Genomic DNA, 23242 nt, shown 5'->3' with positions numbered 1-23242 from the left:
TAGTTTCTGCATAGATTTCCAGCACCGAGCCTGGTGCAACCACAGTTTGTTAATATCATGGCACCTTGCAAAGAAGTTTACTTCAATTATCTAACAATTTAGAGTTCGGCAGGTACTCTTTTTTTACAGATGAAAACATTTGCTCAAGGTCATATAACTGGTAATCAGCAGAGGCAATACAAACCCGGGTGTGTTCAACCCAAAACCCAGGCTCTTGACCACCGCTGCATGTTTATTGAGCAACTGCAGTGCTGCTGCTTTTGGTGAAGACAAGTATTAAATGTCTACTGTGTGCTTGATGTGATGGAAACTGGGGGTTTACAAAAATAAGAGTCTTACCCCAAAGAGGCCTAAGTCTGGGGGGACTTATACCTGTACACAGATCGTGAGTGGAGAGAGATGGATGAGGGTTTGGTGGGGTTCCAAGTGTGTAGGATGGAAGCAGACAGAGCCTTATGTTGCTTTATGGGGGTAGGAGGCCACTTCAAAACCTGTGTAGTTAAAAAAAACAACAACAAAAAAAACAAATCTGTGTAATTGATGGCAAATTCTCTCTCAGGGCCTGGGAGCACTGTCTCCAGAAATCCTCACTTAAATATGTCTCTCTAAGGAAGCTCAGGGCTTCAAGTGACGGGAGCAGTGCTTTTTGCGGGGTGACGAGGAAAGTAGCTAGATGTCTGGGGATTATGGGCAGGGAACAGGGCACAGGTCCTCAGGGATCCAGGGTTAGGATGGCGGAGGGGAAGGGTGAAGTAGAGGGAATCTCATCAGGGTTCCTGACTTTTCGCAAAATCATTACTTGTAAAGGAAATGCCCGGCATTGTGTCCTCTAATGCTATGCTGCCCGCTGCTTTTGGGCAGAGATGGTGAGGAGAGGACCAAAGTTCAGGGAAAGCCATGGAAGTGGCCTTGAAGGGGCTGGTAAAGTAAGAACAGAGTGAACTTGCCCATGGTTCCTCCCCAAGTCTCTTAGGGGGCCAAGTGGGTCCCAAGTCCTTGCTCAGCAGAGCACATGCTGACAGCAGTCTTGAAGGAGGGACTGCCCCGTTGGAGGGGTCAGCCCTTTGCTGACGGGAGCTGCCCTCTTCTAGAGTTCAGGTTTGGTTTTTGTTTCTCCTTTTATAATCACAAAAGTATTAAATTATCTTGTCAAAATTAAACAATGCAGACAAAATGTAGATTTATTTTTTAATGTAAAAGTTCTTTATTTCCCCCACTCCCCCGACCCCATGGCTTTTCTCTTTGAATCCCACAAAGAGTTTGAGGGTGGCCTTCCAGACATTTTTCCTGTGCATTTGCAAACTCACACGTGCAGCCTCCCCTTTTTTCGCTTCGTGGAAATAGGATCCCAGGTGTGCTTCATTTTTTCCATCCTTGAAGTACCCTTGGTCATGAAATGTCAATCTGGAGGAAGTCTTTCACTCTGTGGAAGGAAGAAACAGGCCCAGAGAGTGGAAATGACTTTCCCACTCATAGCCAGGGGCAGATGTGGAGCTACAATGCTAGAATTCCACAAGTCTTGGTTGAACTCTCACTAGGTACTCAGAAAATAAGATGAATGAGACTCTATTTGAAGAGTTGATGGCCTAGTGATTTCTGGCCTCTGGGCAGGGTTTTATACTTTACAAATGCTTCTGTAGAGGATAGAACCAATTAGGGTCCTGCAAAAACCCAGTTGTCCCTCGGTATCCTCTGGGGATTGTTTCCAGGAACCCCCCACACACTCCCCCCCCCGCCCCCCCGTGGATAACAAAATCTTTGGATTCTGGAGTCCCTTATATATAAAATGGCATTGTATTTGCATGTAACCTACACACTCATGTCCTCTTGTGTACTTTAAATCACCTCTAGATTACTTACAATACTGAATACAGTGTAAATGCTATATACATAGTTCCCTGTGCCTGGGAAAATTCAAATTTTGCTTTTTTGGAACTTTCTGGAGTTTTTTTTTCCCCCCTGAATATTTTCAGTTTGCTGTTGATTGAAATCACAGACGTGGAACCTGTGGATACGGAAGGCCGACTGTAACTAGAAAATTATTAACTCTTACAGATGAATAAGTCAAAGTCCAGGGACAGAAAGTATCTTTCGTAAAAACTGCACAAGAAGATTGTGGCAAAACTGATAGAATTGGGTCCCCCGTTTCTGTTGTGTTATGAGGCTTAACGGCAGCTGGGCCCATGGCAAACGCCTAGTAGGCAGCTGCTGACCCATTAGAATAAGGTCCATAGGCTTAACAGTAAGGTTTGTAGCAACTCTCAGAGTGAGGCCAGCTTCTCTTGATATCAACCTCCTGTCCCAAAGGCGGTTTCTGGGCAGCTCCGGAGAGAATCTGCCAGTGGGAGTTGCCCTGGCTGGCCGGCCCCCTTTGAGGTAGCAGTGTGAGGAATTTTATTGACATAAAGGAGCATTTCCTTCCGATCTGGGTGAGTAGATGTGAAAATTCTCTTTCCTGACGGTCTCTGGGAACAGAAAACTCTCCTTGGCCATCTGGACCCCGCCTCTAAATCAGCAGTAACACTCGACCTAGGAACGTTGGTCGCTCTTTCCTCAACAAAAAGGGAGGGGTTGGACTTAATGATGTCTAAGTCTCTCCTGGAGACTCCAGGTTCATTTATCACGCGGCTACGACGTGCCTAGGGCCGCGTGAGTGCGGAGGGCGATTTCTCTCCCGTCGCACGAGACTCGCACATCTCACTTTAACACCTGGTGTGCCGTAGTGCCAAGTGCCACAACCATGTCACATGCACACTCGACTGTGATCGTCGGATCGGGGTTCGTGCGTCTTGTTCCCCCGGATCCCGGCACCAAGGGCGGTGCGGGCGCGTCGCAGGCGTCGGACCGAGAGTTGCCGAGCGACTGGATCGGTTTCAGAGCGCGCGTCTGCGCGGCCTGGATGGGGAGGGAGAGCTCCACGGAGAGAAGGAGAGGGTGCTGCCGCGCCGTCGGGTCACCAGCTCTCCGGACTTGCCCCCGCCCCTCCTCCCCTGGGAGACCGGGCCCAGCGCCCCACGGCCGACGCTTTAATGCCTGGTGGGGCCGCGACTGGCCCCTCGGGAGGCGAGGTCAGCCCGCCCACGCAGGCCATTGGCTCCGGAGAACAAAGGAGCCGCCCCGCAGACTTCTCCGATAGGGCTGAGCTGGTCATCTGAGAGGAGCAGCCAATTAGGTGGCGGGGCGGCCCCGGGGACGGCCAGGCCCGCCAGCCAATCAGGGGCGCGTGCCCGCCCCGCCTGCCCCGGGACTGGCGGGGCCGGGGAGCTCAGTGCCCAAGTCGCCCCGGGGTGGCAGTTCCCGTTAACCTTAGCCACAAAGTCAAAGGTATTTATTCCCGTCCCCTCCCTCCGAGTCCCTCTGAATCCGGGCGGGGAGGGGCGTGCGGAGGGACGGACCGTGCCGCGGGGCCAGCGTGCGGCCCCGCTCCTCCCGCGCTGTCTCCACCCAGACTCGGGCTGGAGGCGGCCTCGGGATCCCCCGAGCCCCCCGCGTTCTCAGCCCCGAACTTTACCCCCGCACAGCTCACGGGGAAAGGGGCCCGGGTCGTGCGTGGGAAGGGGCTTCAGGCCGGGTCAGAGCTGGAGCGGGGCGTGAGAGCGGGAGAGGCGCGGAGGTGAGCGCGGGGACTGCCCCCCGGCTCCTCCGGGCGCGCTCTGCCAGAGCCTGTCCCGATATTCGGGAGCGGTGTCAGCCTCCCCCAAAGATCGAGTTCCTGCAGGGCGGGAACCCCAGTGCTCGCCGCAGAGTGACACATAGTAGGTGCTTAATAAATGATTAAATGAGTGGGCCTGAGGATCGGGGGCGAGAACAATGAGAGGGAAGCACCACAGAAATTGGAGGAGTGTGTGTAGGGGTCTCCCCGAAACCTCCATCCTAGGAAGACAGGCATAGGAGCCAAGATCTCAGTGGGGCTGGGGGTAGGCGCTGGGGGTTTCTTCCCTCGTGAAGGTGGAGGGTATAGAGATGCCGCCCCCTCCAGCCCTTTGGGAGGATGGAGCCTGGTGTGTGTCTTGGTCCACCAGACCTGGGGTGGGGTGTGGTCAGAGCCCCGACTCGAGGCCGGCTATGTCCAGGCTCCACTATTAGGTGTGCATTTTGGGTCCAGGTGTTCATCTGTAAAATGAGAATATTAGAGGGTATTAGTCTCCTTTCAATACTAAGGTTCCATGACTCTATGCTTCTAATCTGTTTTGGACTTAAGTTTCTTTCATCTAAATGTTCCTTTGTTAAAATTTTTATGAATGGTTTACAGCATGCTGGACCTTGTGCTGGGTGTTGGGGAGAGAGAAACACTCCCTGTGTTAAGATGCTTACAGTCTTCTTGTGGAGACAAATTATTATTATACTGTGTAGATGGTACTGGGTTGGGTGAGTGCACAGGTTAAACAGAGAAGGGCCCCTAACTGAGCCTGGTGTATCCACAAAGGCTTCCTGGTGAAAGTGATCCTGGATCTGGGCTGGGCAGAGAAGAGTTGGGCAAGGGTATTCCAAGACTGATCACAGGTGTCCCTACACACAGCAAGGTCAGGGGGTTGCATCTGGGGACAATGGGGGTAGGTTGGTGGTACAGTGAGAGGTGAGCAGAGGCCAGATTTTAAATGGTCTTGCCAAGAAATTTTTAGCAGTACCTGAAAGTGCTGGGGACCCACTGAAGTGTTTTAAGCAAAGTAGTAACATGTCTAAATTGTAATTTTAGGAAAATTGCTCTGAGTCTGGGTGGTGGATGGATTGGAGGGGCAAGATGAGGTATGATAGCAGTGCAGTCTCCAGGTGAGCAGTGCTGAGGCCTGAACCAAGGCAGCAGCGGTGGCAGACGCTGGAGGTATTAAAACAGCCCTGGTATGATTTAGTGACCTGTGGATTGTGGGGGCCGTGCTCTGCGGTAGTGAAAGGTGGTGGCAGTTTTGAGAGGCCTCATGAGTCCCGCCGGGAGGGGCAAATGATGCCCAGGGCCAAGTGCAGAGCTGGTCCAGGCACCTGCTCCCCTGGCGAGGGTTAAGCTGAGGAGTCTAAGGTTTCCTAGGATGGGGGTGGCCTGCAAGTGAGAGTGGGCCAGGTGGGCAGGAGACCTGAGTTCTAACTTTCTCTGAGGCAGGGAATGTCCCCTCTGGGCCTTGCTTTCCTCATCCAAAAAGGGGGAAACACTCCTTATCCTTGCCAGGCTCCTTTGAATGCAGCAAGGGTGAAAAAGTGTTTATAAATCAAAATGTGACAATTGTCCAAAGTGTTGTTAGCAGTTGGTTTCATCCCTTGCCTTCGATCAGGTAATGGGGGTCCCCAGGCCCTGGCGGGCTCCTGAGTCTTAGATTTGGGGCAGAAGAATGTGGGTGACGTTCTATCCTCTAAAGGGAGACAGGTGAGCAAAGACTGGGGATGGGGATGCCATGGGTGGGGGACAGGCCTGGGAGCGGGGAGGTGGGGGAGTGACAGTCCCAGCAAAGGTGTGCATGTTGGGCAGGGCAGGTGGGGCAGGGGTCCTGGAAGGAGGTGCCTTGGGGACTGGCAAGGGGTTGAATCCGGGACCTCTGGGAGGTGGGCGGGCATGATGGGTTAAGGCAGCTGCCCTGGCTGCCCTGGCTTCCCTGGCCAGCCCTGGACCTGGTTCCCAGGGAATGCTGGCGGAAGCAAACTGAAGTCACTGAATTGGGCTCTTCCTATCAGTTCTGACAACTGGGTAGTGGGGAGGGGGTGATGGCAATGCAGTGACCTAAAAAGAATTCATCTTGCACCTTTGTGAACATTTTCGAGTCCTTTTGCAATGTTTCCCTCCCACTGCTTGATATAACAGTTCTGTACAGAGGACCAAGCATTATTTCCATTTGCAGATGGGGAAACTGAGGCCTAGGGAAGGAAAGTGGCTGGCCCGGGGTCACGTGACTAACCAGAAGCAAACCCGGTCCCAAGGTCTCTGGCCTCCCTGTCCTGGGCTCCTTCCGCTACGTGTGGTCTTTCTGTGGGACGATGGCCTGCCCCGCCCTCTTCCTCCCCACCGCTTTCCCCTCTCCTGGGACTGAGGACCCCACGGTGCGTGGAAGGCTGAGGTCTGCAGATGCTGGAGTAGGAAGGGGGGGATGGGGAGAAGGGGGAGGACGGGCGAGGGCTTAGAAGAGGTAACAGTGAGGGTGCATGGGGACACCTGATCCGGTGGTGAGTAGATCTGGGAAGTCGGAGAGGAATGAGGGAGGAGCAGGTAGGCTGATGGGAGAGAAGGATGGGGTGGGGGCCCTGGAGGGGCTCGGGGATTGTTCTGGGAGTTGTAGAAGGATGCCGGGCATGCCTTATGCTGGGATATGGGGGGGAGGCAGGCTTCTAGGTGGTGGGTGGAGGTGACGCTCACCTGGTCTGGGCTAGGACCTCGGCCTGCCTGTCTGTCCTCGGGCACTGGGCCATAGAAGGTGGGAACAGCAGTTGCCCTGCCTTTCCAATACCATTTTAAAGCCACTTGTTGGGGATGGTTTGCATTTCCTCCTCGGTCAGAAACGCTGGAGGAGAGGAAGGTGAAGTGGGTGTAGGGGTGGGGGACCGACGCCTGGAGAGAGCGCTGATTATCCAGAGATGGGCCAGAGCCCAGGGACCAGCCTCGCGCGGGAGTGGCCTGCGTAGGACTGGCTTTGGGAGAGGGCCTGGGGGCTGTGCAGTCAGTCCTGGGAGACAAAGGCTACACCAGCTCCTCCCCGCGACAGAGTCGGGGTGTGAGGCCGCAGGGATCGCCTGGGCTGAGCCGGCAGAAGCGTCCACGGCTCTCTTTAGTCCAGCCCCCTGCCTGGCGCTCAGGGCCCAGACCCGGCCCTGCTCTCCTTACCCCTGGCCCACAGCCTGGCCCGGAGGAGGCCGTCTCCCCACCCAGTCTCCATCTCCCGGGAGCGGCGGTACCTGGAGCTGCTCTGTCAGCACAGCTCTGCAGGTAGCCTTGACCGTGAAAGCTGTCCACGCCCGGTTCCTCTGCGAGGCAGGCTCCCGTTGCTGAGCAGAGTTTGGGGTTCCTGTGTGGGCGCGGGGGGCCTCCAGAGATTCTGAAGCAGCTTGAAGGGTAACGGTTTAGGAAGGGTGGGCTGGCCATGGGGCGCTCGGAGAGAGGGCTCAGAACCTTCGGGTGTGGGTTGCTCTCAGGCCGCGAGAAAGAGAGAGAAGACCATTTCGAAAGTCTAGTGTGTACCCCAACCTGATGCTCACAGCAAGCCCCCGCAGCAGGCGTTTTCAGTCACCTTCGCCATTGGGAACCTAGGCCTAGAGGACAGGTGGGCTAGAACTCAGGGCTCCTGATCCTGGGTCCAGGCGTGCGTGGGCCTGAGGAGAGGGGCAGCCAATGCGAGTGCACTGCGAGGGGCAGACTCGGCCGAGGAGTCTGGGCTCAGGTTCCCAGGGGAGAGGGGAACCGCCTGCCGCCGCCTCCTGGCCAGACCCCTGCAGCGTGGCCTTGGGGCTGGGGCTGCACTGGCCGGCCGGGCAGAGCCCTGTCCTCTTTCTAGGGCTTTCTGTGCCCTTCCAGCTTCTCCCCTCCAGCTGCAGCACTGCTGCCTCACGCCGCCCCCCTCCCCTCAGCCTACCCCACCGGTACCCCAGCAGGTGACTGTTCCCCATCACCCGCTGTCGCTCCCTCTCCCGGTGGTTGCATCATCCCCTGAGTTCCGTTCCTCGGAGCAGTGGACCTGGAGGGATGGTCATGGATTGTGAGGTTACTTGTGTCAGCAGGGAGTCCATTGCTGTTTTCTCCAGTGTGAAAGGGGAGTGATTTGTGCTCGTGCGGTTCACGTGGGCACACTTGTGTCTCTGGATCTGTAGGTGTATGGGTGGATGTTTTAATATTTCAATCTCTTTGTACTTTGCATATGCAATTTTGCAGGTATTCTCATGTGTATGAGTATTTCTGTATTTTTGTATCTTTGAACGTTTGTGTACTTAGCCGCCTTGGATGTTAGATATGATCGTCTCTGGATATGTTTGTGTGCATTTAGTGTTTAGATCAGTTTCTTCGCGTATGCCTATGACTGTATTTTATCAATATTCTTTATTGAAGTATAGTTGATTCACAATGTTGTGTTAATTTCTGCTGTACAACAAAGTGATTCAGTTACACATGTATACATTCTTTTTTTTTTTTTTTTTGTGGTACGCGGGCCTCTCACTGTTGTGGCCTCTTCTGTTGCGGAGCACAGGCTCAGCGGCCATGGCTCATGGGCCCAGCCGCTCCGCGGCCTGTGGGATCTTCCCGGACCAGTGCACGAACCCGTGTCCCCTGCATCGGCAGGCGGACTCTCAACCACTGCGCCATCAGGGCAGCCGTCTTTTTTTATATATTCTTTTCCATTATGGTTTATCACAGGATATTGACTATAGTTCCTTGTGCTCTACAGTAGGACCTTGTTGTTTATCCGTTTATATATAAAAGCTGACATCTGCTAACCCTGATCTCCCACTCCATCCCTCCCCCAACCCCCTCCCCCTTGGCAACCACCTATGATTGTATATTTTAAATGAAACATCCACTGATATTAACTGAGATCCATTTCCCAGGCCGGGGACATCATTAACCTGTCCTGAGGTATTTGTTGTTGGTGATGAAGCACTGGGGCCAGAGGGGCCCCGTCTTCCCATTTCTTTCATTCGTTCATTCATTTATTCATTCACCCAGTATAAACTGAGCGCCTTCTGCGTCCCAGGCCCCGGCAGGCAGGGCCGCCGCCATCCTGGAGCTTTATGTCTAGTGCAGTGTTGCCCAGCAGAACTTCGTGAACCTGGAAGTCTTCTTTTCTGCTGGATGTTACGGTGGCTCTAGCCACGTGTGACTGTTGAACACTTGAAGCGTGGCCAGTGTAGATGAGAAACTGAATCTTAAACTTAATTTATACACACTTAAATAACCAACATGTGGGTCTAGAGGCCAGACTCCTGAAAATGAGGCCCTGGTGGCTTAAGGTTTGGGACACTCTGCACCTTCTCTTGGAGGCAGCATGGTCCAGGAGCAGGGCCTCTGGGTGGGGCAGGCCCACCCCAGTTCACCGGTCCTGGCTCCAGCACTTACTCGCTGTGTGACCTTGAGCAAACTGCTTAACGTCTCAGAGCTGTGCCTCCTTAGGACGAAGTGGGCGGAGCTTGCTGAGTGCCCGGTACACAGTTGGTCTCCCTGTCCCTACCGAGGCTTGGCTCGTCACCCCCTTTTCTTTCCAGAGCCAGGTCAATACCGAGGTGACCAGGGAAGCCCCCGCCCTCTCAGTGAATGAGGGAAGGACAGACAGTCTCCATCCCCCCGGAGGACTCCGAGAGCACACCCTCAGGGTGAGGGCTAGCTGGAGCCTGCGGGCCCTCGCCCATCCTCTTCCAAACACTGGCCTGGGCTGCTCCCCGGGGGACTTGAGCTACCGGTGTGAGGGCGGTCAGCTTGGTGGGCAGCGTACCTTGGGAAGACTGCCTCCTGTGCGCGGTTTCCTGTGGGGAGGGACTGTGCGCATGGGTGAACGGTGGCACATGGTGTTGCCCTGGGTGGGGCTCCTAGCTGAGCAGGGCCTGTGAGCTGGGCCTTTGGCTGGAGTTGGGCCAGGGCAAAGTCTGAGCTACTGGTGGAGGGCACGTGGCCGGTCCCCACTCCACTGGTGACAGAGGACACACGAGGCGCCATCTCCTTCCTCCCCATGTGGGGCCTGAGTCTGTGAAGAGAGGTGTACTTGGCTGGTGGAAAAGGTCCAGGGCCCTGAGATCTGGAGACGTGTCCCTGCACCGCCTCTCCCGGCCCGTGGCCTTTGTGCACCCCCAGCTGCTGTCTGCCTTCCCCCCAGATTTCTGCTAAGATCGAAGCCCCTTTGTTACCTTCCCTGCCCCCAGACCTCAGCACCTGCCCCAGGCCACAGTCCCGCCTTGTGTGACGCGGCAGTTGTCACGGCAGCTGTCCCGCAAAGCCTCCCCGTCGAGGGGCTCTCATCCCAACTGCGGCCTGACCCAGAGCCAGGGGCTGGGAAGGAGGAGGTGACTGGGGCCCTGTCCTGAGACCCACCCCCTGCGTGTGTCCCACCCTCCAGGGGACCTGCTGGGCAGGGAGGGCAAAGGTCATCAGAGATTGGGGTCGGGGAGCTGGGTGATAGACCAGGTGGCCCTTAGGGACTCGGTGTGGGCACTGGTGGATGGTCATCGGCCCCCGTTGCCTCCTGTTTTCTGGCCAGGGTCTTCTGCTGGGCGGCCTGCTCGCCGTGTCCCTGGGCCTCTCTCTCTCCAGTCAGCTGAGTGATGTGTCTGGTGGGGCGAGAAGAGGTGTGCAGTGCGGTGCATCAGGGTGGGGTGTGCGGGGGCCTGGTCGGCCTGGAAAGACGCTGCCACGCGCAGGGACCTTCTGCCGTTCGGCTTGTCTCGGGTTTGTCTGAGGACACCTGTTGGCCTGTTTTCCAGACACATCCCACCTGAGCACACAGGTGGAGATGGGCCCCCAAGACATAGCCCCTGCCCCCTGTTCCTGTCCCCTGCCCTCTCCTTTCTTCCTTCTTCCCCTCGGGCCCACGAGGGTCCTTTCCTTCCATTTCCACGTCTGTTCTTTCTCGGACCATGAGCTCTGGTGCAGCTCAGAGACTCCCTGTGAACTGGTCACCAAGAATTGAAGCCCTTCTGCCACCCGAGGCGATTTTGAGTCCATAATACCTCTTAAGACGGAACGGATCAAGTAGGACTGATTTGATTTGGCTCAAGGGGCCTCAGTTGTGTTGTGTAGGGGTTTGTGAATGAGCCCAAGTCCCACCCGCTGTCCTTGCCCTGAGTTGTGGCCCGAGCCTCCAACCCCCGTCTGAGGTTCCCCATATCAAAGCGGCCTCTTTGTCCGCCCGTCCTCTGAGTCTCCTTAGGCAGACATTAAATCTCCAGTTGGTGAGAGGCTACCCCACGGCCTGGGATGCAGAGTGACCCGGAAGGAAAATGTGGTGCTAAGGCAGGAGCATTGGCACCCGTCAGGGGCCCCAAGGGGGGGCCTTCTCCTGCCCTCATTTGTGGCCCCCTTTTCTCTGCACCACAGGCAGGTTTCAGTGTCTATAGTAACCCACAGCAGGAGCGCGTAACAGACCCCTTTTGGGGAAATAGAATTAAAAACCAAATCTCCTGCCAACTCAGAAAAACTCCCCGCAAAAGTAGGAGAGAAAGAAAACAAGTTTTTAACTGAATAAGCATTAGACTGGAATGTGGTGCACATCACAGGCAATTTGCTAAGAGACTGTAGACAGAAATCTTACCTGTTACACAGTCCAGCAGGGGCGACCCCACTGCACACATGTTCTCCAGGGAAAGTCCTTGGGTAAGAGGACTTGACCGTTTGTCACACAGAGTTCACCCTAAATTCGCCTGGAATTGGGAGGCCACCCGTGATAGCTAATTGCCTTTATGCAAAGGAAACATCCACTTCTTGTATCCTGGTGACGGGAGGAGGTTTGCAGCCCCGAGCCCGGTGCTGCTGGAGAGTTAGGCTCCCACCTCCCACGGGCAGGGGACACTGGCTGCTGTTCCCTTGATGTTTGCATTTCGGAGAGATGGCTCCCAGGTCCTCGAGAAAGGCAGTCCTGGGTTGTAAAGCCAGCAAGAGGCTTAGTGAGCTTTAAAAAGATTTACATGCACCTCAAAGGGGCAGAGAAAGAACTTCCAATTAGAAGTTTTCTAAAGAAAATACTCTGAATGAAAGGGGAGGGTTCTCTTTCCCTTTCTGCACCAGGGAGGGTGAGTTTTCTATTTCTCAGATTTGTATCTCCCTGACACCCCTACCCCCCACCTCTCCGGGCAGGGTCCACATCTCCAGCCTGGGTCCCTGTCCCCGGAGTAGCCGCTGGAAGGGGACCTGGGAGAAGGAAGCAGGGAGACCCTTAGAATGGGGTTTCTGGGAGGCTTTCCGGGGCCCGAGGTGTGGAGCAAGGGGAGGCTGACTTCCCCGAGCCCGAGCGGTGGCCAAGGAGAGGTTCCTGGTCCTGCAGCACGAGCCCAGCCTCCCGTCTCGTGGGGCAGAGGCTGGGGCCTGTTTGGGAGTGCAGGGGGTCCGGGGGTGCAGGCATAGGAAACGAGATCCCCGGCCTCGGGGGGGGTGGCGCCCACAGCACCACGTGCAGCGGCCATATCCCCGAGCGCACGCAACCAGCAGCATGTTCGTGCCACACACGGCTGTTTGGTGCCCTCCACGTGTGGGCTTATGCCCAGACCCTGGCACTCGGCAGTGAGCCTGGGAAGTCCTGTCCTCGATTCCTGTCGGGGAATGAGCAGAGAAGTAAATATCCTGTCCGGTGGCGAAAAGTGTCAGGGAGGAATGGGAGGTGGGGCTAGGGTTGTGACTTTACACGGGGCTGCCAGGGAAGGCCACTCAGAGGAGGTGACGTTTAGGCTGGGGCCTGGAAGGGGCAGGGGCCGCGCCAAGGGGTCAGAGCAGCAGGACCCGTCCCAGTCACGTTCCAGGCACCAAATGAGCCAGTCGGGAGATGTTCAAAAGACGGAAGAGGGGGCTCCCCTGGTGGCGCAGTGGTTGAGAGTCCACCTGCCGATGCAGGGGACGCGGGTTCGTGCCCCGGTCCGGGAAGATCCCACATGCCGCGGAGCGGCTGGGCCCGTGAGCCATGGCCACTGAGCCTGTGCGTCCAGAGCCTGTGCTCTGCAACGGGAGGGGCCGCAACAGTGAGAGGCCCGCATATTGCAAAAAAAAAAAAAAAAGACTGAAGAGTAAAAAAAGATGAGCCCCAGATTGGTGGATGAGGAATCAGGTCCCTAGGACCCAGGTTGGCCACGTGTGTCCTTGCCCGGGGGTTGGGGGGTGGCTGTGAAGCCCCAGAAGGGTTTGCGCTGGAACCTGGACGGGGGCTTTGAGAGATGGGGTGGCTGGCGATTTTGGAGGGACGGTTCTTCCCTCCAGGGTGTCCTCGTGACCACGTTGCAGAGTAGGGGGTGTCTCTAAACTTATTTGAGTTTCCTGGTTCTCTCTTGTGGCATCCTTCACACCCCACCCCGCAGGTGATGAGAGTGTGGGCATGAGGCTCTGGTCTGGGAGTTAGAAGCCCAGGGACCTTGCCCAGCTCTGCCGTTCGGCCACCTCTGTGACTTGGGGCATGTCAGCAGCCCTCTCTGGCCTCAGTTTATTCTTCATAAAATGGGAATTATACACATTTTACCTGCCTAGCAGGTATATGTGCTTTAAAAAAAAATCCTGCTCATTTCGACAGAGGTCATAGAAAAGCTTTTGAAAAAGAGGGACTGCTTCCTGTGAGTGGCATTCGTCCTTGTCCCACAGGCCAACTCTCTTTCCTTTGCTCCCATCTCACCCACAGACGGCCGGGCAGGGAGCCGCCGTGCTGATGCCGAGGGGCCTCCGGGGATGGAGAGTGGCCTGGCTGGCGACAGCAGCACAGGTAAGAGAAGAGGGGCAGGTGGGAGCCCACCACGGCCCCCTCCCCAGCCCTGTCTTCCCCCTCTCTCTGTAGCTGAGCAGGAGTTGCTGGTGGCCTGTAGAGCCACACGGTGGGACCAGGACACTGAGGTCACGTCCAAGGATGGAGCAAACACAGACTAGGGGGCTAAGAACTGACAAAGCCCAACCTGTGCTTGCCAGGCAGGGACACACACACGCACGGACACACACACACACACACACGCGGACACACATACACACGGACACACACTCACACACACACACACACCCCGTGCAGAAATCTGCTGGGGGAAGATCAGGTGTTTGTCAAGCGCTAGATCAGGGAGTGCGTGGTGTTGGCGCTGATCACACGCCGAAAGCCAGCGCTCTGGGGAGGACACGTGGTCGCAACAAGCCCTGCTGGTTGTTGGTCAGGAGGGTGTCTGCAGTTCAGTCCATTAAGCTTCCCGGGGTCACGCAGTTCATGGTCTGTGTCAGCTGATGCCCTTGGAGCCGGTGGTGAGGAAACACAGCAGTTAGTCCTGGTGTCTGCTGGGCAGGGGGCAGGTGCCGCTGAGAGTGGGAAGTACCCTGTGGAGACCCCTCCCCAGCCACCTGCTTCCCGCTTCTGGGATGGAGCAGCCCCTGGTCTGAGACCCGCTCTCAGCCTCTGTGGCAGGCCCTGTTCTGGGTGTAGCCGGGCTGCACGGTGGCTCTGGCCCCGGGAGAGGGGACCGGCCCAGGCCTGGGAACTCTGCCCCTCGCTCAGCACAGTGACCAGGCTCCTTTACCTCCCACCCCTTCCAGGGGAGTTGCCCTATGGACCCCAGAGCCCCCACCCTCCCAGGACAATCCCTGCAGTGGGCCTAAGATGAGGCAAAAATCAGGCAATTGGATAAAAAAGAAACAAAACACCAGCTCAAAGGAGGCAGTATGATATATGGACACCACACTGTTCTGGGCAGTGAGTTCAGCCACCCCACTTCCCAGTCCCCCCCAACCCCTGCCCCAGGCTGTCGCTTTGAACGCTGAGAGCCCTTGAGGTGTGTGTGTGTGTGTGTGTGTGTGTGTGTGTGTGTGTGTGTGTGTGTGTGTGTGTGTGGCTGACATTACAGTAATTACAGGAAAACCTAGGGCAGACGGTTCCAAACATTTCAGCTGAAGGACCCTTTTGCCCACGTAAACTCATAAGGGAGATCCTAATGCAGACGTGAGAGATGGGCTCCACCAGGGCCTTCTCTGCCCTGTACCGCAGCTGCAGCTTCGGGAAGAGGTAGGAAAACACCGGTCTGGACCCTGGAGCCACTGGGGCCTGGGGGCCCCCCGTGAGCTCAGCCTCCACAGGCTGCCACGCCTGCTGGCCAGGCTGAAGGAATGACTCTTCTGGAAAGCCAGAGTTTTCAGATAATTGGGAGCTTACCTCTTTCAGGTACCTTTTACTTTGTATTTATTTTATATGTTTTTTTAAATTGTGGTGAAATATATTATACATAACATGAAATTTACCATTTTAACCGTTTTTAAGGGTACGTTTCTGTGGCATGAAGCATATTCACGTTGTGGTACCGCCATCACCACCATCCTTTTCTCAACTTTTCCCATAATGTCAGAAACCACCCATTAAGCAATAGCTCTCCTTTTAGCACCTTTTTATTTTATCTGAACCATTTAGAGCTTTTTATGCTGACTGAGGACCAGTACCTTTGGGACAGGCAGGCACAAGCCTGTTTTCCTCTGTATCAGCGCCTGATCCCTACGGGAAGGTGCCCGTGACGACTGAAGTCCCAGCAACACACGTCACAGGTCTACACGCGCCACCCCTGGGCTTCAGGGCCTCCTCATGCAACCCAGCCACTGTGATGGATATCAAGGCCAGGTTTGATCAGGGGAAGGCAGTGGCTTTTGTGGGGCTCTGGGGCACTAGTGGGTGCCCTGTCGCTTGGGGACAGTGGTGCCCCTCTGACTGGAGTATGTTTTGGATTCAGCACATGACCACCAATTTGGACAGCTAGCCCTGTTAAATACTTCCGCTGGCCAACAGTTCAGTGCATCTAAGGAAACATTCTTTGAATCAGTGAAGCTCATTACACATGGGTTTTCGATTCCTGCCGTACCCAATTTAAATCACTACTTTCATTTTCAAATTATTCCTCCTGATAAAATGACCTGTCACAACCGAGCGTCTGGGGAGGCCTCACAGCGTCGTCTCGCCAGGTGGAAAGCTGGCCCCTTGCAGGTGCTTTCTGTGACCCTCCCACCCTGCCACCTCTGCCCCCACGGGCACCACATCGGTTTCTTTGCCCCCACGTGGCCAGTGAGTCTGTGGAGTGGAGCAGAGCTCTTTGGCCTCAAAACTAAAGGCCACCAGATTAGAGGGGAGGTTTTCTCTTTATTTCCTAAGATATTTTAAAGACTTAAAAATTATAATGTTTGAATTTTTATGAGAATATTCAAATAACACATATAAAGTGTAAGTCCCCTTTGACTTCTCCATCTAGTCCTGCTATGGTCCATATCGCCTGCAGGGTGGCCACCATCTTGCGTTTGGTGTGAACCGTCCTGGATCGGGCATGTATATGTACACAGAGAGGTATGGTTTTATTTTCCGTAAGTTGGATCAGACGACTGATACTGATTTTCAGTTTTGTTTTTTTCTCTTAAAGTGTTTTCGAAATCTTTTCACACGAGCATATATAGCTCTTTTCAATCGCTGCGTAGTATTCCACATTATGACGGGAGTGAAAATTTTATTAGACTATTATTGATGGGTAATTAGGTTGTTCCCCCCTTTTTCCTAATTACAGATAGCACTTCAGTGAATATACTTAGGCGTTCTTCTTTGGACTCATATGTATTTCTTAGGATAAACACCTAGAGTGAAATTGCTGGGTGGAAGAGGTGCAAGATTGTACACATTTATAATATTAATAAGCACTGTCAAGTCGTCCTCAAAGAGTCTGAATTCGTTTAGGCCCCCAGCATATCCATGTTGTACTTATCCTCCTATGTAATTTCCATGTGTATTGTGAAGTCGGGATATTATCAACCTCTTCAACATTTGCTGCTCTGATGGGTGAAAAGATGCTACACTGTTACTTTGCACTTTGCTGGTTACTAGGGAGGGTGCACCTCTTTCCATCGTATCTATAGGAGTCCTCTATATACTCGGGATAGACGTGTGCTGTCCTGTAGGTGGCCAATAGGCACATATGGTTATTTAAATTTAAATTTAGATTTAAATTTTAAAAAGTAAGTTCAGTTCCTCGGTAGTACTAGCCACATTCCAATGCTCTGTAACCACCTGCAGCTAGAGGCCACATGTATCAGACAGCTTGCATGTAAAATGTTTTCACTCTGTGGAAAGCTCTGTTGGAAAAGGCTGCCCCACACGATCATTTCTAGTTTGCTCATATGCGGTATCCTTTGTCGTACAGGGGTTTTAAATTTAGTTTTTATGTTTTGCATCCTGTTGAAGAAGATTACCAATTACCTCTAGATTCGAAACAAATTCTTCTAATTCTTCTAATACTGTATTTGCTTCTTTTAAACCAGCACTTAAATCCATCTGGAAATGATTTTTTTTTTTTTTTTGCTGTACGTGGGCCTCTCACTGTTGTGGCCTCTCCCGTTGCGGAGCACAGGCTCCAGACGCGCAGGCTCAGCAGCCATGGCTCACGGGCCCAGCCGCTCCGCGGCATATGGGATCTTCCCGGGACCGGGGCACGAACCCGTGTCCCCTGCATCGGCAGGCGGACTCTCAACCACTGCGCCACCAGGGAAGCCCTATTCTACACTTGTAATGATTGTTTTTAGCTTTTTTTTTTTTAGTGGTGGGAGGGACTCTCACAGCCTCACCTCACCTGGCTCACTATGGAACAGCCATGTCAATACAACTGCATCAGTCGAGACTTTTATTAAATGGACTTTATTTTTTAGAGCAGTATTAGGTTTACAGAGAAAATGTGCAGAAAGGACAAAGAGTGCCCTATACCCTTCTCTACAGTTCCTCCTGTTATTAACATTTTGCATTAGAATGGTGCAGTTTTTACAATAGATGAACCTTTATTAACACATTTGTATTAAATAAAGTCCATAGTTTGCATTAGGGTTCACTCTTTGTGTTGTACATTTTGTGGACAGATGCTTAATGTCCTGTACCTACCATTACAGTATCATACAGAGGAGTTTCACTGCCCTAAAAATCCTCTGTGCTCTGCCTGTTCATCCCTTTGCCCCTGACCCTTCAACCCCTGGCAACCACTGATCTTTTTACTGCCTCCACAGTTTTGCCTTTTCTAGAATGTCATATAGTTGGAATCATACAGTGTGTAGCCTTTTCAGATTGGCTTCTTTCACTTAGTCATATGCATTTAAGTTTTCTCCATGTCGTTTCATGACTTGAGATCTCATTTCTCTTTATCACTGAATAATACTCCACTGTATGGTGCACCACTGTTTATCCATCCACCCAATGAAGGACATCTCTTGGATGCTTCCACGTTTTGACTGTTATCGATAAAGCTGCTGTGAACATCTGTGTGCAGGTTTTTGTGTGGACATAAGTTTTCAGCTCCTTTGGGTGAATACATAGGAGAGTGATTTGTTGGATCGTATGGTAAGAGTATCTTTAGTTTTGTAAGAAACAGACAAACTGTCTTCCAAAGTGGCCTTAACATTTTGCATTCCCACCAGCAATGAATGAGAGTTCCTGCTGCTGCACATCCCTGTCAGCGTTTGGTGGTGTCGGTGTTTTGGATTTTAGCCATTCTAATGGATGTGTGGTGATAGTATTTTAGCTTTTAATGTTGCATAAGCCAAATTCTTCCTTGCTCATTTTTAGAATTTCTGGGTGATTTACACACATAGTAAATGTTATAATTTACTTAATTAGGATTACACTGGATTGAAACATTTTGGTATGGAGAGCTTTTATCTAGGAATATGATGTACCTGTTGTTTTATTTACATTTTATCCCTTCAGTAAAGTTTAATAGTTTTCTTTATGTTTTGCTGATATATTAGGTATACTTAGTTACTTTATTGCCATTTTAAAAAGTTATGAATTTTAATGTTTTTTATCTGACAGTTTTGTTGAAACTTTTATTTCTAAAACTTCATCAGTGGATTCTCATACACATTCTAGGTTAATAATCATCAGCAAATGACAGTTCTCTCCTCCTTTCCAAGATTTATATATATCTTTCTTTTTTCACCTTGCTCCTAACTTGAATAGGCTTCTAATCTTTTGCCTTCGGTTATAACATTTGCTGCCGTTTCTAATACAGCTCCTTTGTCAACGTAAGAAAATGTGCTTATGTTCCTAGTTTGCTAAGAGCTTCCTTCCTTCCTTTTTTCTTTACCCCTCCCTCTCTTCCTCCTCCCGCCTTTCCCTTTTCCTTCTCTCCCTCCAGAAGTGATGTTGAATTTTATCCTGGGACTTTTTCACATCTATTGAGATAGTATAAGGTTTTTAATGTTTAAAAGGTTAATGTCATGAACTGTGTTGAGTCATCTTCACTTTCCTGGAGAAGACCCAGCAAAGCCATGACAGATCGTTCTCTTAACACCGCCACACTTGCTCTGCCAGTGTTTTTGCTTGTTTGTTTTTTGCATCTACTTTCAAAGAACGATAAACCTATAATTTCCTGCTACCCCACCCTTGTCTTATTCTGGGTCCTGTTAACATGTGAGCTTCCCCCCTCCCCCTGCCCCAGTCATGGTCACAGTTTATGTAAGCTGGGAATAGTCCTTGCCGTGAAGTTTTAGTAGAACCTCTTTGTACGGTTCAGTGGCCAGTTACCCATTTTCGAGGTTGAACTTTAGCTTTCTTTTCAGTCTCTTCTAATTGTTTCTATAGACATGGTTTCTACCTTTTCTTGAGTCAGTTTTGTTAATTTATTTTTCCTCGCAGAATCATCCATTTTATATAGGTTTTTCAAATTGATGTAATGTCTATACATGGTATTTTGGGATTTATCAGAATCCTTTTTCAATCTTTATGTTCCCTTTATCCTATCATCTCTGCTTTTGTCTTTATTAATTCCTTCCTCTTACTTCCTTAGGGTTTGCCTTGTTGTATTTTTAATATTGGCAGCGGTTTTTTTTTTTCTGGCTGCGTTGGGTCTTGTTGCTGCGCGCGGGCTTTCTCTAGTTGCGGCGAGCGGGGGCTACTCTTTGTTGCAGTGCGCTGGCTTCTCATTGTGGTGGCTTCTCTTGTTGAGGAGCACGGGCTCTAGGCGCGCGGGCTTCAGTAGTTGTGGCTCGCAGGCTCTAGAGCGCAGGCTCAGCAGTTGTGGTGCGTGGGCTTAGCTGCTCCGCGGGGGCGTGGACTCGTCCCGGACCAGGGATCGAACCCGTGTCCCCTGCGCTGGCAGGTGGATTGGCAACTGTTGTTTAGAGTTTCTGTTCTTTGTTCCCAACTGCTTCATTTATTTTTTATTGAACATAAACTTTTTCTTGAAGTGTAACACAGAAAAGTGCACAGGTCGCGGGCTGTATAAATTCCCCAAGTGAACACGCCCATGTAACCAGCACCCAGGTCCAGAAGGAGGACATTGCCAGAGCCCCAGAAGTGCCCCAGGCCCCCTTCCAACCACAGTGCCCTCTGTCAGGGGGCCGTTACCCTTCTAACTCGTCCATTAGTTGCCAGCTTTTGACCTACGTATAAATGGAATCAGACAGTCTGGATGCAGTGTCTACGGCAAACCTTTTCCGTCATGGCTTATGATGTCCATGAACGCAGAAGCAAAGCACCCTCTGACCTGAGCACAGTGTAAGGGGTGGGTTCGCAGCGGAGTGCGCTGCTGCTGCGTAGGATTTGTTTAGTACGAGGACGACGCAACACGTATTCTGGGTGCTGAGACCTTTCTGGCCTACTGTCTTGTTCATGGTTTCGTTGAAGAAAGGTGAGGTTGCCAAGAAGGTAAGGTGCGCACGCACCACGGCTGCTGCCCCGGAGAGGCCTGGCAGTGATGCGGGGCTTGGCTGCCCCACCCCTGGGGGCACTGGACGTGCACTCGTCCAGCGAGTGTCCAGCACATCCGTCCCCTTAGGAAGAGAAGGAGATGTTTTGAAACTTGGCCACCTTCTGCTTGCTTCCTGGGCCGGAAGACTCCCCTGGGCCTCAGGGTGGAGGAGGCGGGCAGCGGGGTCGTTGGCACAGCAACGCTCACCTATCGTTTCTTCCTTGTCTTTTTTCTTTGCCCTTCTGCACACCCCAGTCTCCCCTTTATCGTCCTTTCCACCCTCCCTCCTCTCTTCTTCCTCTGCATCCTTTTCTCCCGCCCCATTTGCTGCCAAGCTCTGCCCTCCCGACGCCTTCCCTCCCTCCCGCGCTTTCCCTCCACCCCACCGAGCACCGAATGACTCTCGCCGTCTCTCTCGCTCTGCCTCCGGCAGGAGATGTGCTCGTCATGAGGATCAAGCAGGAGAAGCCAGAGTGGCTGCTGCAGGCGCTGGGGCCACAGGCCGCGCTTTCCCAGAAGGATAAGGAGAACATTTTCCAGCAGCGTCGGAGCCTCCCGCCATGCCAGACCGTGGGGAAGCCTCGAGCCTGGGGGGGACAGGAGGAGACTGGGGGTCCAAGGTGGGCCCCTCCCCTCGAGCAGGACGGCGGGCCGGCAGGCCGGGCTCCGGGGGTGACCCCCAGCCCCCTGCGCCCCGCTCTTTCTGCCGGCGAGGGTCACTTCGTGTGCCCGGACTGCGGGAAGAGGTTCAGCTGGTGGTCGACCTTGAAGATCCACCAGCGCACCCACACCGGCGAGAAGCCGTACCCGTGCGGCAAGTGCGGCAAGAGCTTCAGCCAGAAGCCCAACCTGGCGCGCCACCAGCGGCACCACACGGGCGAGCGGCCCTTCTGCTGCCCCGAGTGCGCTCGGCGCTTTAGCCAGAAGCAGCACCTGCTCAAGCACCAGAAGACCCACTCCCGGCCCGCCACCCACCCGTGCCCCGAGTGCGAGCGCTGCTTCCGCCACCAGGTGGGCCTCCGCATCCACCAGCGCGCGCACGCCCGGGACCGCCAGGGCACCCGCGCTGGGCTGCAGACGCTGCTCCGGGACGCCACGGCCCACCGGGGCTGTCGCCCGCGGCCGGGGCCCCGGCGGGGGCGCCCCGAGTGGGCCTGGCTGGGGCTCTGCCAGAGCTGGTGGCGCCAGCCCGGGGCCCGGACCGCCGCCCCCGCCGAGCCGCGCCAGTTCATCTGCAACGAGTGCGGCAAGAGCTTCTCGTGGTGGTCGTCGCTGAACATCCACCAGCGCATCCACACGGGCGAGCGGCCCTACCCGTGCCCCGAGTGCGGGCGCCGCTTCAGCCAGAAGCCCAACCTGACGCGCCACCTGCGCAACCACACGGGCGAGCGGCCGCACCCCTGCGCGCACTGCGGCCGCAGCTTCCGCCAGAAGCAGCACCTGCTCAAGCACCAGCGCACGCACCTGCCCGGCGCCCCGGCCGCGCCCCGCCCCAGCCGTGCCGCGCTGCGGGCCCACCAGCAGGCCCACGCCGCCGCCGCCGAGCCGCCCGCCCAGGGCGCCCCCGGCCTGTTGCCGCCGCCGTCGCACGGCCCCTCGCCGGCCCGGGGGCCCGGGGACGTGCCGTGGGGCCGGGCGCGGGCGGGTGGGCCGGGCGAGCCGCGCCAGTTCATCTGCAACGAGTGCGGTAAGAGCTTCTCGTGGTGGTCGGCGCTCACCATCCACCAGCGCATCCACACGGGCGAGCGGCCCTACCCGTGCCCCGAGTGCGGGCGCCGCTTCAGCCAGAAGCCCAACCTGACGCGCCACCGGCGCAACCACACGGGCGAGCGGCCCTACCTGTGTGCCTCCTGCGGCCGCGGCTTCAGCCAGAAGCAGCACCTGCTCAAGCACCAGCGCGTTCACCGGGGCGCCCTGGCGCCCACCCCCAGCGCCAAGGGCGCGGCGCTCTAGGGGGCCTGGACCCAAGCAGACCCATGGGCGGGATGGGATGCTTGCGTGGTGCGTGTGGGGAATGACCAGGAATGGTGGCTTTTAGAACCCCAGGGGGTAAGACTCTATCAAAAGGTGCTTTCTTCAAGGCTCTCAGACCTGAGAACAGAATTCCACAAGCATCCCAAAACGGGGGCCGGGAAAAGTCCCGGGAAGGGCTGAGGGAGGAGGTAAGATCAGACATCCTCACCCTGGAACCTGGATGTGTCTGTGATGGTTGAGGCCCGTCTGTGTCCTTCCTTGGAGGTGGGACGGCAGCCCTCGGGCATTGAGTGCGGGGGCTGTCGACGGCCCTGGGCGAGGCTCCCTGGGTGAGATGGTGCAGGTCTGGACTGGTCAGCTGTGGCACCAGCCAGCTGCGCTCAGCTGCCAGATAGCCCAGGGGCGTCCCTGTGGGGGAGTCTCAACAGACTGAGTGATACCCAGATGGGAGCTGGGGCTGGGGAGGGGCACGCCTATGCCCGTGCGAGGCCAGTGCTGAGCACTTAATGGCTACTCAAGACATGTTTTTGGAAGGAGGGAATGGTTTGATGGTCCTCAACACCAAGACCCCGCTGCCCAGGGTGCTGTGGTGGCCGGCTTGACCCTAGGACTGGTGTGTGTGTGTGTGTGTGTGTGTGTGTGTGATGGTCAGGGGCTGGGACTGGGGGGCGGGGGTGGTCTCAGCTGGGGTTTGGTACCTTGGGGAGGGACCTGCAGCAGGAGAGCAGCGAATGTGCTGCCCTGACTCGGTGGGCACTGCCCGGGATCCCTATCAATGCCGGTGTTGCAGAAGAGAGAAATGAAGGATTGATTGTCTCATGTGGTCTCCTTTCTAAGCTGCCCTTCCTGTTCTCTGGGTCCTTGTGTGCTCGGAGGGATCCATTTGCCCCAGGACGAGGGCAGGGAGCTTTGGCCATGAGCACAGCCAGTCCCCATGGCCAGTTCTTGCTGGGGG

General features: G+C 54.5%; 1 protein-coding gene across 1 annotated transcript; it reads left to right on the top strand.

Moving 5' to 3' along the window:
* The first annotated feature begins 3251 nt into the window (after positions 1-3251).
* Positions 3252-22936, top strand: ZNF775 (zinc finger protein 775). Its single transcript, XM_060155924.1, has 3 exons — positions 3252-3324; positions 13269-13349; positions 20747-22936. The coding sequence occupies exons 2-3, from the start codon at positions 13316-13318 to the stop codon at positions 22264-22266; spliced, it is 1554 nt and encodes a 517-aa protein (XP_060011907.1). The 5' UTR covers positions 3252-3324; positions 13269-13315; the 3' UTR covers positions 22267-22936.
* Positions 22937-23242: the final 306 nt, after the last annotated feature.

This window comes from Lagenorhynchus albirostris, chromosome 8 (assembly GCF_949774975.1).
Source record: "Lagenorhynchus albirostris chromosome 8, mLagAlb1.1, whole genome shotgun sequence".
In the NCBI taxonomy this organism is placed as follows: Eukaryota; Metazoa; Chordata; class Mammalia; order Artiodactyla; family Delphinidae; genus Lagenorhynchus; species Lagenorhynchus albirostris.
This window is presented reverse-complemented; position numbering and strand designations above follow the sequence as displayed.

What these genes read in the sequence shown, in the direction of transcription:
- ZNF775 (XM_060155924.1), top strand. Translation starts at nt 13,316, where the DNA reads ATGGAGAGTGGCCTGGCTGGCGACAGCAGCACAG. An exon ending in GGCTGGCGACAGCAGCACAG is followed by an intron (nt 13,350 to 20,746) that starts GTAAGAGAAGAG and finishes TGCCTCCGGCAG; the next exon opens with GAGATGTGCTCGTCATGAGG.